This window comes from Phyllobates terribilis, unplaced genomic scaffold (genome assembly GCF_046119375.1).
Source record: "Phyllobates terribilis strain yellow unplaced genomic scaffold, ASM4611937v1 Scaffold_8__6_contigs__length_399053987, whole genome shotgun sequence".
In the NCBI taxonomy this organism is placed as follows: Eukaryota; Metazoa; Chordata; class Amphibia; order Anura; family Dendrobatidae; genus Phyllobates; species Phyllobates terribilis.
Window position 1 is genome coordinate 106422585 of NW_027362768.1, and position 14845 is coordinate 106437429.

The 14845-nt window shown below is 43.3% G+C and overlaps 1 protein-coding gene across 1 annotated transcript in view; it reads right to left on the reverse strand.

Moving 5' to 3' along the window:
* Positions 1-419: 419 nt before the first annotated feature.
* HFM1 (helicase for meiosis 1) overlaps positions 420-14845 on the reverse strand; it is a 161775-nt gene continuing 147349 nt past the window's right edge. Inside the window, exons 40-43 of the mRNA XM_073645240.1 lie at positions 8333-8462; positions 749-848; positions 556-665; positions 420-459 (exon numbers count right to left, since the gene is read on the reverse strand). Of these exons, the coding sequence (XP_073501341.1) occupies positions 420-459; positions 556-665; positions 749-848; positions 8333-8462 (380 nt within the window). The remainder of the gene's footprint in view (positions 460-555; positions 666-748; positions 849-8332; positions 8463-14845) is intronic.

Sequence of the window (14845 nt, forward strand, 5' to 3'; positions counted from 1 at the left end):
AGATCTCCCTATATTGTGCAAAGGGAGATACAGCAGCTGTCAATCAGCAGTGGATGGGTGAGGGAAGACCAATTTCCCTCTAAAGCTTCAGATGCTGACATCTTAGTGCCAGTTACTACAGGACACCCTCGGTTATCTAATGGCCTTTATGCCTCAATATGTCTATGTTGTTTTGGGAGCACAAAAGGGACTCGTGCAATATTAGGCAGGTGACAGATCTAGCTGTCCACATCATGTAAATGATCATATGACATGAATCGTCAGAACAGGCTTTCTTTCATAACTCTGGGAGCCATTTCTAATACTTAGGTACCCATTGTAACACTTTCAGCCATGAACTGGCGTCAGTATAGGCACTCCCCATATGGAGCTAGCTGTGAAGCACAGAGTTTTTACTCTGTTAATCTTGAAGAGTAGAACTACTTTAGTTTTTGTGCAGTTTGCGTTATTGCTTTTAAACTAAACAAAAACAACAACAGGCACGATCAATTTTATTCAATTAATACATTTTAGAAGTGATATTTGAACAGAAGACATAATGTTCAATGCCTTTACCTTTCATAACCGGTGCTAACAAAAAAGTCATGGTAACTTTTAGAAAGAAGGGGAGAATTCAAAGTAGTCCTCTTAGTTCCTCCAGAGTATTGTCCTTCATTTGCAGCGACCTAGAGGATAAAATTGTGGATATTAAAATGATATGACACTAAGGCTAAGGTGTCATGAATGGTGTAAATAAATATTCACTTACTATTTTATGTGATTTTGATCCATATTTTACTGTTTCAGGATCCACACAATGTACTTGTTTCTGAATCTCTATATTCTTATCGCTCTTGATATTGGAATATCTACAGGAAGAAGTCATGGTCGTAAATATTACTGAATTGTAACAGAATACAGCCTCCTCGAGTAAATATATGTGTTAACATGGATGGATGTGGATATTTCTACTTTTAAACTCAAACTATTAGTACTAGGCACAAGGTCATGTCAGGTCTTGAAAAGCAAAATATTTGTATGTTAAAAGAAGTGTCATTCCTGCTGTCTTCTTAGCTGGAAACACAAGAAAAACTTAGCAAGGGCATACAAAAGGTGTGTGGACAGTATGATGGATTAAAGGGAACCTTTCGGTAGATTTTTGCTAAGTAATCTGAAGACAGCATGTTGTAGGGGTTAAAACACAGATTTCAGTGATGCCTCTCTTATCAAGCTGTGTGGTTTTGTTTGCTTGCAATAATTGTTGTAGCACCAGGAGCTTCTCATTGCTGGGACACAGCAGCAGGTACCTCCAGGTCCAGCAATGCCCCCTCCTGTGATGGGTACCTTACTGTGTGTAGCTATGTACATACGATGCCTGGTGTGGGAGGAATTAGCTTCCTCAGATCTGCTGTATTGTTAAATCTCTGATAGTTTACTAGGTGCAGTCATTCTGACACAAAGTGATAAGTGGATTCAGGGTTTCTTTGTCTACATCATGCTGCCCTCAGATGAGGTAGCAAAAACCAGCTGACAGATGTGTGTCACCCTGGCCTGGATGCCACAAAATGTAATAAAGCTGTGTCTGAGAGCAAGGGGGAGGTTCTCTAGTCAGGGGAACATTAGCATGCAGTACCTCCTGTCTCAGGCCAGTAGGGGGAGCAGGCTGCCCCTATAAAAGCTGGTGCTGGGGGCAGGGTTAGGGAGAACTGGATGACCTGTCTCAGTACTGAGACTTGTCCCGGAGCAGAGCAGGGACAGAAAGTTGTATTGCACCTAAGAGGAAGTGTGGCAGGAGGAGAACCACAAGCCAGAGACAAGAGGCGAAGTGAGCCTGTCTTAGCAGATAAAGGACTTAATTTACCAGACTTTGGTGTCTGAGGCTGGGAGGATTCCACATCCCACAGCAGATAACCAGTCCGCAGGGGACTGTATGTTCCTTGGCCTAAGAAACCTGGAGGCTCTGCCACAACAGAAGGGACCAGTAAAGCCGTACCAGGCCGGGAGCAGAAAGGAACCCACGTCGCAGGCCATACAGGCGAGAGTACACGGAAAGCTCGGAAACGTGGGCTGTTACCCTATAAGGAGGAGATAGCCAGAAGGAGCACAGAAAGCACGGTAGGCCTACACCCTCACCCTGACCAGGGCCAATTTCCCCATTGCTCTCAGACATCCAGGTCCCCTCCTAGCCGGGACTGTTTATGGGTCAGTTTACCTGTTTTAGTAAAGGCCCTGGACTGCAACCTGTTGTCTGTGTGCTCCTTCGCGCCTCCAGCACTACCGGTACTGGGACTCTCACCACCATCACTCCCACCATCCATTATACTGCCCTGGGGCCGCACTCTTCCCGTGGGGAGTCACACTACCCTAGCTGCACACCTCATCAGCCCCAGCGGTCTGCATGCAGCGGCGGTTCCTAATAACTGCAATCCACGGGTGGCGTAGTCGGACATAATCATCAGCGCATAACGAACTACCACTGGCCTGACCACCCTGAGCCACGGAGCCGGGTTGCCACTACTACTCCCATCGTTCCCCTACTGCCCGGATCCGAGTGCCCACGGCCCAGGGGGCGAGTCAGATGCTCAAGGTATTTTCCCCTGCCAAAAAAAATTGTTGCAGAAATTGGTATGCATTCCACCAAAACACCTCCATTCAGATGAATAGGACTGACTTTCACTCACACACATTTCTGAAATAAATTTGCTATGGGCAAACATAGAATACATTTCTAGTATTCATATCAGCTCCTGTATACTTGAGGCACATGAGCTATGTTTTAATGTTATTTACATACAAATCACATGCAAAATCAATAGCACGATTTTCAGAACGCGATGGACCTCATTATACGTCAATGGTGTCCATTCTGTGCACAGTGTGTCCATCATGTGACAGATCCATCACTACTCTCATAAAGCAGAACAATGTAATTAAGAAACGTAGATGTGAAGAAGAGAGCGCTGGTTGAGCAAAGCAGCTTTTCTACCATGCAGCATAAATGTAAACTGGTCTGTTATATCGGCCATGGCCTAATATAGTAAATCTTCAATCTTTTGAAAGTTTATGAATCACTCCTATTGGCGATTCTATTGCTCCACATCAACAGAGCAGCTCTTCCTCTTCTGGGCTGCTCCGTCGATGGGGCGTGACTGCCGATATCATACTGATTGACAGCTGGCTTCCCGCAGTTAGGTAGCTGGGAGATGGCTGTAAATCAGCGTGAGATCTGCAGTTACGCCCCATCAACAGAAAAGAGCGGAAGAGAAGCTGCTGCTCTGTCAATGTGACATCAGTGGAAGCCGCAGAATAGCTAGCAGGAACGGTCTATGACTGCTCTGAGCTTAGCAACTACCTGCCTGTAAGTTCTTATGCCCATAGTAAAAACTAAATTGGCCCCAGATAGCTGGCCGCAATATTATGTGTCATAACCTATAATGCCAGTATATGTGCCATTCTCTTTGCATGGTTCCACCAGAGAAAAACACATAAGTAAAATTATATAGATGGAAAGAGATATATCTCTGGGCATGTAACACTACGTTTTTAGCTTTTGCTTGTGAGCTCACCTTCTTTCTTACATACAGTACTTATGAAACACCATTGTTGTATATGGAAAAACATCTTCATTTATTATAAATTCTGGGTTTCCGCTCAGTTTTTACATCCATGACTGACTTTCTGATGTAAAGTAATAAAAAAAAAAAATGTAGGAGTGTTTTTGATTGTGTGATCCCATGTCTTCGTGCTATGTTCACACTTAAGCAGTATGCAATATATTTTAGCAAATGTGCAGAAAATGTGTGCATGAAGGCAGGTGTATAACAGCATGATTTAATTTGTGAGCTTGTGAATGAGTACATAATTTTTTTTTCTAATAATTTGATTATAATTCTTGTCCTGCTGATCTGTACAACACTACTTTACAGCCGGCACTGTGAATACTCTAATGTGATGATGCCTGCTTGAATTAACCTTGTAATGACTATTGTGACGAAATGGCACTGAGGGACCCTGCAGAATCCCATCACTGCCACCACTTGTGATGGATCCACACCCAGCCACCCGCCCAACTTCACACTTGCGTCAGACGGAGCATGTGATACGGATCGGCCCTTTGCACAAACGTGACGTTCCGCACTCCCCCGAGGACGCATAAGGTCAGGTTGGTACAGTTCTACACAGACACCCCCTATCCACATGGGTACAGGAAGGCACCGGGAGTGAGAAGAGGTGGCCCACTCAGTCACTGACGTGGCACCACACTCGCTCACACCCCTGACAAGCTCCTTCACTAGCTCCAGTGAAGCAGAGCCTGGTCGGCCTGGGAGATATAATGGACTTCTATCGGGCTAGAAACCAGCCTGGTACCGTGTTCATTGGACCAAACAATGGACGTGAGAATTCGTGGATCAAGATAAAAACAGCCCAGTGTTAAATTGTATATTTAATCTCCCTAAGAGCACACTAGACATTACACTATATACATAAGGGTTATACATACACAATGGTCAGAGTTGAAGACATAATAGTAGGGGTACAACAGGTATAAAGCATTTATTGAGAGTCAGTTACTAGTCATATGGAAGACCTGGCTTTCAGGGGATGGGCTGCCACATTGGAGGCTTGTGGAGCCTCTCTCTCTTGCCGGACTCCTTCCACACGACGTGACGTCACAGCCTCCCCAGGAAAAAAAGACACCGGGCTTTAGCTGCAGGGACCTTTAAACTCTCTGGGTCACTCCCACTACTGCCCCCTGGTTGAGCCCAAGTCTCCACCCCTGGTCTAAACTACCAAAAACTACAATGGGCTATACCTCCTTAATGGACGGTCCTAGAGGGCCGGTTCTGGTGTCATCGGACCCAGTCGCATGTCACGCATGGATACCTAGCACCAGGGCCCTAGGAACCCCTGCAAGGCTGTGCCGGGTATCTCCCTTTCCCTATGTGCTGGACTGTGCTGAAAGATAGGGTTACATTCCCCATTCTTTTGGGTTTCCAAAAACCTAGTGGGTTTATCACTGGGATGTATCATATTCCCATAACTCTGTGTTGAATTATAGTATCTTACACAAAGGAACACATGGCCTGGTGGGAGGGGAGGGGTGTCGTCCTGAGCCACTCACAGCTGCTGTGAGGTATGTCACTCCCTGCCTCTCGGCCCCCTACCTTGAAAGAGTATCGAATTACACTGGAGTTCTGTATAATCACCGCCAAACAGTGCACAGTGATTGACATGGGATTATCTTGAATATTCTTCACAACTATGCTTCCTTGGTAAGGGCCACACTAAAATGTTAGTTTTTGTGTTGCCTTATTTTAGTAGTCATACATTTCTTATTTTTGCATCAACATACGGTAACTGGAAGAGTTGTATTTTGGAGACCTTATGACTTAGCAGTTAAAAGCAACCTGTCCCCTGATTCATGCTGCCCAAACCATGGGCATCATGAATCCAAACTTTGCTGCCTGATTGCATACAGGTATATTTTTTTCTTCAACACTCTGGTGTTTCAGAGGAATATACATTAAATATCGAGCGGGGATAGCCTGACACCTCCCTGGCTGGCTTTTCCATACGCTGATGGTGGTGATTGAAGGGTTTTTTCCATAGTGAGAGACCTTTCAATCACCTGCACTGTGAGCAGCTCACCCGGTGGAGGCGCCGGACGAGTCCCATCTCCGGCTATGGTCCCTGGCCGGATTTGCAAAGTACATTTTTGCTGAAATGCTTGAACATTTCAGAGAAAAACATGCCAGGCTGCAATCGGGCAACTAGACTCTGACTCATGTGGTCTGCAGTTTGGGCAGCATGGATCAGATGACGGGTTACCTTTATTATTTTTATTTGTGCTTTTTTTTTACTTTGTTCACACTGTGCAAATTACATGATATTTATATTCTATTAATCACTGCAATTGCGGCAGTACCAACATATGTATAGCTTTTCATATGTTTTACTATTTTGCGCAGTTCAAACACTTTTTGGATTAAAAAAAAAGTTTTATTTTTTATCTTCTGAGTCTTTTTTGATAAGTTATTTATTTTCCATGTTTATTAGTTCCACTTATAAACTTGACGTTTTACATTTTATAAACATTTATATTGCTTGTCAACAGACAGGAACCAATGACAGACCTTGGGAATCTGTTAGGCTTTGGATTCTCATGATAAAGCATCGTTGCCCCATGATAGTAATATGGGGAGGGAAACTCTAGTGCCAATAAAGATAGACCACCATTCCTCTGTCATATAGGTTCAATGGTTATCTCTGACTATGGAATTTAATGGGTTAATCCACCAGAATCGATTGTATTGGGAACAGGAAATTGAATCACAGTCACGCTATTTCCACAAATCTCTGAACAGTGCTTATGATATCACAGGTTGCCTCCTCCATACTTACTTAAATACATTTTTCTTGCACATTTGACTACATAACTATATAATCATCTCTCCCCTATATAGGAACTGACAGTCCAAAGTTTTCCAGATGGTCACAATGAAATGTCTGACTGTACTAAGTTATATAAAGAGGAAACGTAATTGTAGACTAATTTACATGGTATTATACTATAAATTCTGTAATCACAGAGAGGGACATTGCCCAAGACATAGTTATTCAATTTGCAGAACATGGACCACCAAAAATTATTACAGTAAGGCTATGTGCCCACGTTGCATTTATGAAGCAGAAAATTTCTGCTGCATAAATGCAAGTCCTCTCCCGGAAAAACGCATGCGGAATTCCGCACGCGTTTATCGCGCATTTTTCGCACGTTTAACACGCGTTTTCCACATGCGGAATTGCCTTGCGTTTTTTATTCATTGGACAAAGGCAATTCCGCTTGCGGAAACGCAAAATTAAATGACATGCTGCGGATTTTTGAACGCGGCATAAACGCTGCGGAAAAATCTGCAGCATGTGCATAGAACTTGCGGAATCCCATTGGGGACCATGGGGTGCGGATATACATGCGTTTTTCAAGCGTTTACGCTGCGGAAATTCCGCAGCATATACGCTTGAAAAATGCTACGTGGGCACACAGCCTTAGTCACAAACTGTAAACAAAGTACAGTTTTTAAGACAACCTGTCATTAGGATTTTATACCCAAACTAATGGCATGTATGTAAAGGTGCCTTATTGCTGAGGAAATCCTTACCTTTCTTGTAGAAATCAGTTTTATTGTTATAGAGAAATACATAGTTGAAATTATATGTTATTGAGCTGCAAGTGCAGTGGGGCAGACCCTTCACATACAACTCTCCTCCTTCTCAGCCTTTTCCCCACCTGCTGCCTGTCTCTGGCTGACAGGTCACTCATTTTTCAGTGGCTTGTCAGAGACAGGAAGCAGGTAGTAGGCGGGAAAAAGGCAGAGAAGCAGGAGAGCTGTATGTGCAGTGCCCGCCCCTCTGCACTTGTAATGCATTAGCATAAAATTTCAACTATGGATTTCTCTAAAACGGTAAAACTGATTTCTGGAAGAAAGGTAAGGATTTACTCAGCATTAAAGGAAACCTGTCAGGTTAATAGTGTTATCCAATCTGCATATATAGGGTTAGCCTGTAGGTTATTAGCATTAGGAAGGTGACCAGAAGAAAATGAACTTTATTTCTCAAGGGAGTTGCCAGCTTTCAGTCATAGTGCCGCCAGCTTTTAGTCATTCCAGTGTGGCTTCAGTCACCGCTCATAGCAGTGCGAGTGGAGACTGTGAGCATGCCCTGGCATTTTGACTGAATGCAAAGAGCAGAAACCGAATTGTAAAGGGTCAAGCAGAGAGTTATCTTAAAGATAGCGAATCAGATGAGAGTGGACCAAGTGTTCCAGGAATTTAGAGATGAAAGAGAGATTAGAGACAGGTTTGTAGTTAGCAGAGCAGTTCTGGTGGAGGGATATTTATTTTTTTTTAGTAAAAGCTTTCATTTTCCAGACAATTTTGCATGATTTCTCATCATTTGCATTTTTTCAGAAAGCCACATTTCTCATATATGTACTCCAGCCCCCACCGCAGAGATTTTATGTGCGCCAGTTATTTGCTGCAATTTTTAAGCTATTTAGCATTCCATTTTTCTTTTTTGTTAGACTTTTTTCACTAAAAAGTTGTCGAAATTGTTTAATACAAAAATAAAAAGCATTTTGGACTTTGCGCAAAATTTATGAACTAGGTGCAACTTTTAATAAATTTGTCACAAAAAAAACCAGCAGGGAATAACAAAGACAAAAAAAAGAAAAGTGACTTAAAAAAAAAAGCAAATGACGAATTGGGCCCCTTGCATATATTTTAAACGTGTTTTTTTTTTTATAAAAACATAGTAGCTCTGCAAAAGTGATGCCAAACTATTACCAAATACTCACTTGAGTTGATTCATACAATTCAGACCAGATTTCGGTTCTTCTCTAAAATATATCATTTTTGATTGGTTTTTGTTATGTGCTGTAGTTTTGGGAACTTTGGAAAAATCTAATAAATCCAGTTTTAAGCATTCTGATAAAAGAAATAGTACAAGCTTAATTAATCTAACGCGGTTCTCTATGAATCTATAAATTGCACAGATTAAAGTAGTGATCAGAATAAAATTAAGTGTCAATCATCATCTAATTTGTTTCCATTAAAAGGAATTTGTCAGCTGATTAGAAAAGAAAGAACCCTCACAGCAAAATCAAACATAACAGGTCCTTAGATAAGGGCATAGCTTACCCTCCAAGTGTAAAGTACCAGTCAAAAGTTTGGACACACCTCTTGATGCAATGTTTTTTCTTGTTCTTATAGAATGTGCACTGTGTAGATTCAGACTAAAGGCAGCAAAACCATGAAGGGACATGTATGGAAACAAGGGGTAAAGAAACACGTGTGACACAAACCAGAATGTATGTTAAACTTTAGGTTCATCAAAGTTCCTCCCTTTAACTCTGATGACAAACTTGCACCCCACTGGCATTCTCTCAAGCAGATTCATCAGGTCATCACCTGGAATGGCTTCCAGTGGGCAGGTATACCTCATCAAGAATTCATTTGGGAGATCATCTGCCTTCAGAAAGTGTTTGTACCAACAATGCCTTTGCAAAACACATGTAATGGTCGCACAGTTCCATTCAGTGTAGAGTCCTATTCCACAACGGTTAGGCTATGTGCCCACGATGCAGAAATGCTCAGGATTTTTTCCTGAGCGTTTCTGCATCTCCCTGGCAGAAAAAACGCATGCGGATTGTACATGCGGATTGTACATGCGTTTTCCTGCCAGGGACATGCGGATGTGAAGCGTTTTTCGCATGCATTTCTGCATGAGGGTTTCCAAGCGCTTTCCAAGCGATTTTAGCATCACTTGGATGCTAAAGTGCTTGTCAACTATGTCACACTATATAAATCCATGCAAACGGCATGGATTTATATAGTGTGACCGAGAGAATGTCAAAAAAAAAAAAAAAAATGTATACTTACCCTCCGATGGCCCGCGCTGTCTTGCATCACCGTCCCAGCTGCCGGCAGCGGTGGATTGAAGGGCCTGCCGACGTCAGCGTCGCGTGACCCGTCACATGACTCTGACGTCAGCGCAGGTCCTTCATTCCATCGCAAAGTGCCGGGAAGCAAGGAGGAGCGCAGCGCGGGCCGCCAGAAGGTAAGTATACATTTATTTTTTATTTTATTCTTTTTTTACAGCTTTATTAATGGTACCTGGGTGTAGATGAGACTCTCCTCTCCTCTCCACCCGGGTACCATCTGCACATTAGAACGCGTCAATTACGCAAGTACAGATGCAGTCTTGCGGAATTGGCGCGTTCTAATGCAAGTCAATGGCGGCAAAAACGCAGCACTTCCGCAAAATAATTGGTAGTGCTGCGTTTTTTTGCACAATGATAATCCGCAGCGGAAATTTCCGCAGTATGTGCACAGCACATGCGGATTATCATTGGGGGACATGGCAGGCCTTCTACCATGCGTTTATTACGCGTTTCTGAAGCGTTTTTGCCGCTGCGGAAACGCTTAAAAAACGCATCGTGGGCACACAGCCTTATAAGCCAGAATGTGGCAAGAACCAGATGAGTAAAGAGCAAGGACAGTTCATCATTACTTTAAGACATGTAGGTCAGTCAATCTGAAAAAGTGCTAGAACCTTAAAGGTGTCTGCTCATCTAGTCATAATACCCATTAATCTCTATGATAAAACTTCATTTCCGGGTGAAGACTTCTCTAGGAAATGAAGGCAAAAAATTCTCTCTCCTGCAAAGGATAAGTTTATCTGAATTATCAGCCGCAGCAAATGCATAAGTACAACATCTTAGATAACAGCCCTCATAAATTATGCACAGATATCAAGTAGACACATCTCAGCATCAAGTGTCCGAAACTGCAAGAAGCAGGTCTTTATGATCGAATTGCTGGAAAGAACTCATTATGAAGGACTGCAAGCAAGAAGATACTTGTGACTCGCCCCCTGGGCCGTGGGGTACCCAGAACCAGGCCTTCTGTACGATGCTGGGGGTAGTAGTGGCAACCCGATCCCATGGCTCAGGGTGGTCAGACCAACTTGTGGCAGTCTATCAATCAGTGCTTTAAATGTCCGACTACGCCACCCGTGGATTGCGGTCAGGGATAACCGCCGCTGCAGGGCAGGCCACCGGGGCTGGTGTTGGTGTGCAGCACAGAGGTAGAATAACTCCCCACGGGAGGAGTGTAGCCCCAGGGTAGTGTAGTTGGATGTTGGGGGTGATAGTGCAGGCCGTAATAGTAAGAGTTCAGAGTCCACTTCAAACAGTTCAGGGTCTTTATTGTAGATATTATTAATGACCCAACAGTAGTACCGGTTAGGAATGGGCCTGGGTGTCTGAGAGCATTCGGGGAACCCCACTGGTCAGGGTGAGTGTGTAGGCCTACCATTCTCTCTATGCTCTTTCTGACTATCCCCCTCTTCGTGGTGTAATAGCCCACGTCCCTGAGCTGGCCGTGTACTTCTCGCCTGTATGGCTTGCGACTCGGGCCTTGGGTACCTTTTGCTTTCTCCTCACGGTACTGGTCCCTCTGTGTAGCGGAGCCTCCAGGCTTCCTAGGCCAAGGGACCGGAAATCCCTCGCGGGTTGGTTCTCTGCTGCTGGGCTTATAACCCTGACAGCCTCGGACCCCAATGTCCGGTTGTGTGATTCTCTCAGCCAGGACCGACTCTCGTCGCCTCTGTCCCTGGTTCGCAGTCTCTCCTCTGCCTCACGGACTCCTCAGCTGCAGCTGACCTGTCCCTTTTCTCTGAGAACCCTTCTGGTCACTTCAGAAGTGGGTTCTGGTCTCTCTAACCCTGCCCCAGTTCCAGCTTTTATAGGGCAGCCAGCTCCCCCTACTGGCCTGGGACAGGAGGTGCTGCATGCTAATGGTCCCTAACCAGGGAACCTCCCTCCTGCTCTCAGACACAGATTATTGTTTGTGGCATCCAGGCCTGGGGTGACACACTTGTTTGGGCCAAACACAAGGACTGTACATTAGATAAGTGGTAATCTGTACTGTGGTCTGATGAGTCAAATTTAGAGATTTTTGGTACCAACCTCTATGCCTTTGTGAGATGCAGAAAAGGAGAGTGCATGGTTTCTACATGTGTGGTGCTCACCTTGAAGCATGGGAATAAAGGTGTGATAGTCCTTTGTGGTGACATTGTTGGTGATTTATTCCAAATTGAAGGCACACTTACCCAGCAGGGCTACCACACCATTCAGCAATGACATGCCATCCCATCTGGTTTGCACTTAGTGGGACTATCATTTGCGTGACAACAAGACAATGACCCCAAACACTCCTCCAGGTTATGTAAGGGCTATGTGACTAAGGTGAGAGTTGGAGTGCTCTGTCAGATGACATGGCCTCCACAATCACCCAACCTCAACCCAACTGAGATAGATTTCGAAAAGTGGGACTGCAGAGTGATGGCAAATCAGCCAACAAGTGCTCAGCACCTCTGGGAAAGCCTTAAAGACTGTTGGAAAGTCACTCCAGGTTATGAACTGATGAAGCTGCTTGAGAGAATGCCAAGGAGGGGTAAAGCGGTCATCAGAGTAAGAGGGGAGGGGAGGAGAGGGGGGGGGCTTTGAGGAATCTAAGGTTTAACATATTCTGGGGTTTTTCAAAAGTTTTTTTTACTCCTTGTTTATATGTGTGTTCTTTCGTGGTTTTGATGCCTTCAGTCTGAATCTACAATGTGCACATTTCAATATGAACGAGAAAAAAACAATGCATGAATAGGTGTGTCCAAACTTTTGACTGGTACTATATCTCTGGCTTTGTTTTGTATAGCTGATCTTGATGGAAAATACCTATTCTGAGTTCTACTTTATTTCACCTTTACCTTTTAGAAGCCCTCCAGAGAATACTGGCGTACCTGTGGACAAGGCTATACTGAGATCTTGTATGTCCCCACGATGCAGAAATGCTCAGGATTTTTTCCTGCGCGTTTCTGCATCTCCCTGGCAGAAAAAAAAGCATGCGGATTGTACATGTGTTTTTCCTGCCAGGGACATGCGGAAGTGAAGCGTTCTTCACATGCATTTCTGCATGCGGGTTGACAAGCGCTTTCCAAGAGATTTTAGCATCACTTGGAAAGTGCTTGACAACTTGGTCACACTATATAAATCCATGCAGCCGGCATGGATTTATATAGTGTGACCTTAAAGAATGGTAAAAAATAAAAAAATAAATCTATACTTACCTTTTGATGGCCCCCGCAGTCTTTATTTGCTCAGTCCTGGCTTGCCGGCAGCTTGCGGTACACTGAAGGACCTGCCGTCACATGACTATGACGTCAGCGCAGGTCCTTCAGTCCACCGCGATCTGCTGGCAAGTGAAGACAAGCGCACCGCGGGCCATCAGAAGGTAAATATAACATTTCTTTTTTATTTTATTTATTCTTTTTTTACAGTTTCTATGGTACCCGGGTCCGGAGGAGAGTCTCCTGTCCTCCACACCCGGGTACCGTCCGCACATTGAAACATTTGGATTCCGCATGTACAGATCCAGTGATGCAGAGTCCATGCGTTCCAATGCAAGTCAATGGCGGTGAAAACGCAGCGCTTTCGCAAAATAATTGGTAGTGCTGCGTTTTTTTCCGCAATGATAATCCGCAGCGGAAATTTCCACAGCATGTGCACAGCACATGTGGATTATCATCGGGGAACATGGCAGGCCTTCTACCATGCATTTTTTAAGCGTTTCTGCAGCGTTTTTGCCGCTGTGGAAATGCTTAAAAAACGCATCGTGGGCACACAGCCTTACTATACTATGAGACAAAAAAATTGCACAGAAATTGCTGTTTATAGGAATGTATGGTGCTGATTGAAAATCTCTTGATATATTTTTTTAAATTGCTACTTAAAAGGAATGTACAAGGCTCATTTTCTCCAGAGGGTGATTTCTTGAAAATCACATGTTTATGTTTTCATTACTCTGTGGGAAAAAAAAAGATTCAGTGTAATCATAAGGCTATATATGCAAAGTGCCTCTTCAGAGAGGACTAGAACGCTAGCGCCACTTATTGGAAGTAACAATCCTAAAAGTCAATATCGATTCTTTAAAAGAGCCTTGCTATATGCATTCGGATAAAAGCCAAACCAGAATCTCAATTTGCAGACACTGTGTTTTGGGGTGCTGCCCCTCATCAGTGCAAAGTGTGAGATCAGGTTTGGCTGGGTGAGAGGCGTCTGACCAGGTTCCAAGGGGTAATGTTTCTCCTACATTCACACATCTGTCTGATTGTTACCATCTGAGAGAAATGGGTCAATTTCTTTCTCAGATGTTATCCTAGTTGCTTGGTTTTTTCTTCTCATCCTTTTTTTTTTTTTCACTGAAGCAGGTAGACTGTATGAACTTTTTTTATCCATTGACTTTTAATGGATCAAATAAAAACAGATGAAACTCGGATGAAACTCTGAAGTACAAAGTCCGTTTTCAGTGTGGCATCTGATTTACATGCATACCCATAGACTTTAATGGTTGAATCTGATCCTCAAAACAAATGGGAATAGGACCTGCCCTGAGTATTGAAACGTATTTGTGTATGGCTCAATGGAGCTCTTTGGGTCAGTGCGCGGTCCGAAAAACAAAAGAAAAAAAAACTGCACTTGGATGTGTGACACGGATGTGTGAATATGGCCTAAAGCAGATTTTTTTTTTTTGCTCATAGGTAAAAAAAAACAAAAAAACTATTTTCATTAACTTGTTGGATCTAATGTTCATCCCTTTTTGGTCTGTGTGTCCTATATTGAGTAAAGACCCACTTAAAATATGTTGTCGTAAAGCGGCAAGTCGGCTTATACCATTTCATAAAGATGTGTAATAAGAACCTTATGTGCATTTTTATAAATGTTGCTAAGAAGCAATAAATCAGTGTAGAAGATGTCGATGTGTTTTTTTCTATAATTATGGTGTAAGTACAAATTTTCGAAACTCTAAGGCTATGTTTCCACATATTGTCTTTTTCTTACGTCAGAAATCTGCAGCAAAACTGATCTCTGGCAGGAAATCAGTTGCGTCAAAAACGTGGTTTTTCAGTGTTTTTTCACTGTCCTTCTGTCTCTATTTATGCATGTACATAGTTCTGTGAAAAAAAAGAACCCCATTCTATTTTGCCATCAAAAACGCTGAAAAAAATTTACCTGCATTTTTTGATGTGTTTTTTCAGCGTTTTTTTCAACCACACCTTAATTCCTATGGGTGAAAAAACGCTGAAAAGTGACATGCTCTATTTTTCAAAAACTCAACCAAGGCTCAAAATCTGCAGCAAAAAAAAACCATGATGTGTGAACAGAGAATTCTGGTTTCTCATAGACTTTGCTGGTACTGCAAAACGCAGCTGAAAATTAGCAAAAAAATCTGCAGCAAAATACACTGCAAAACAC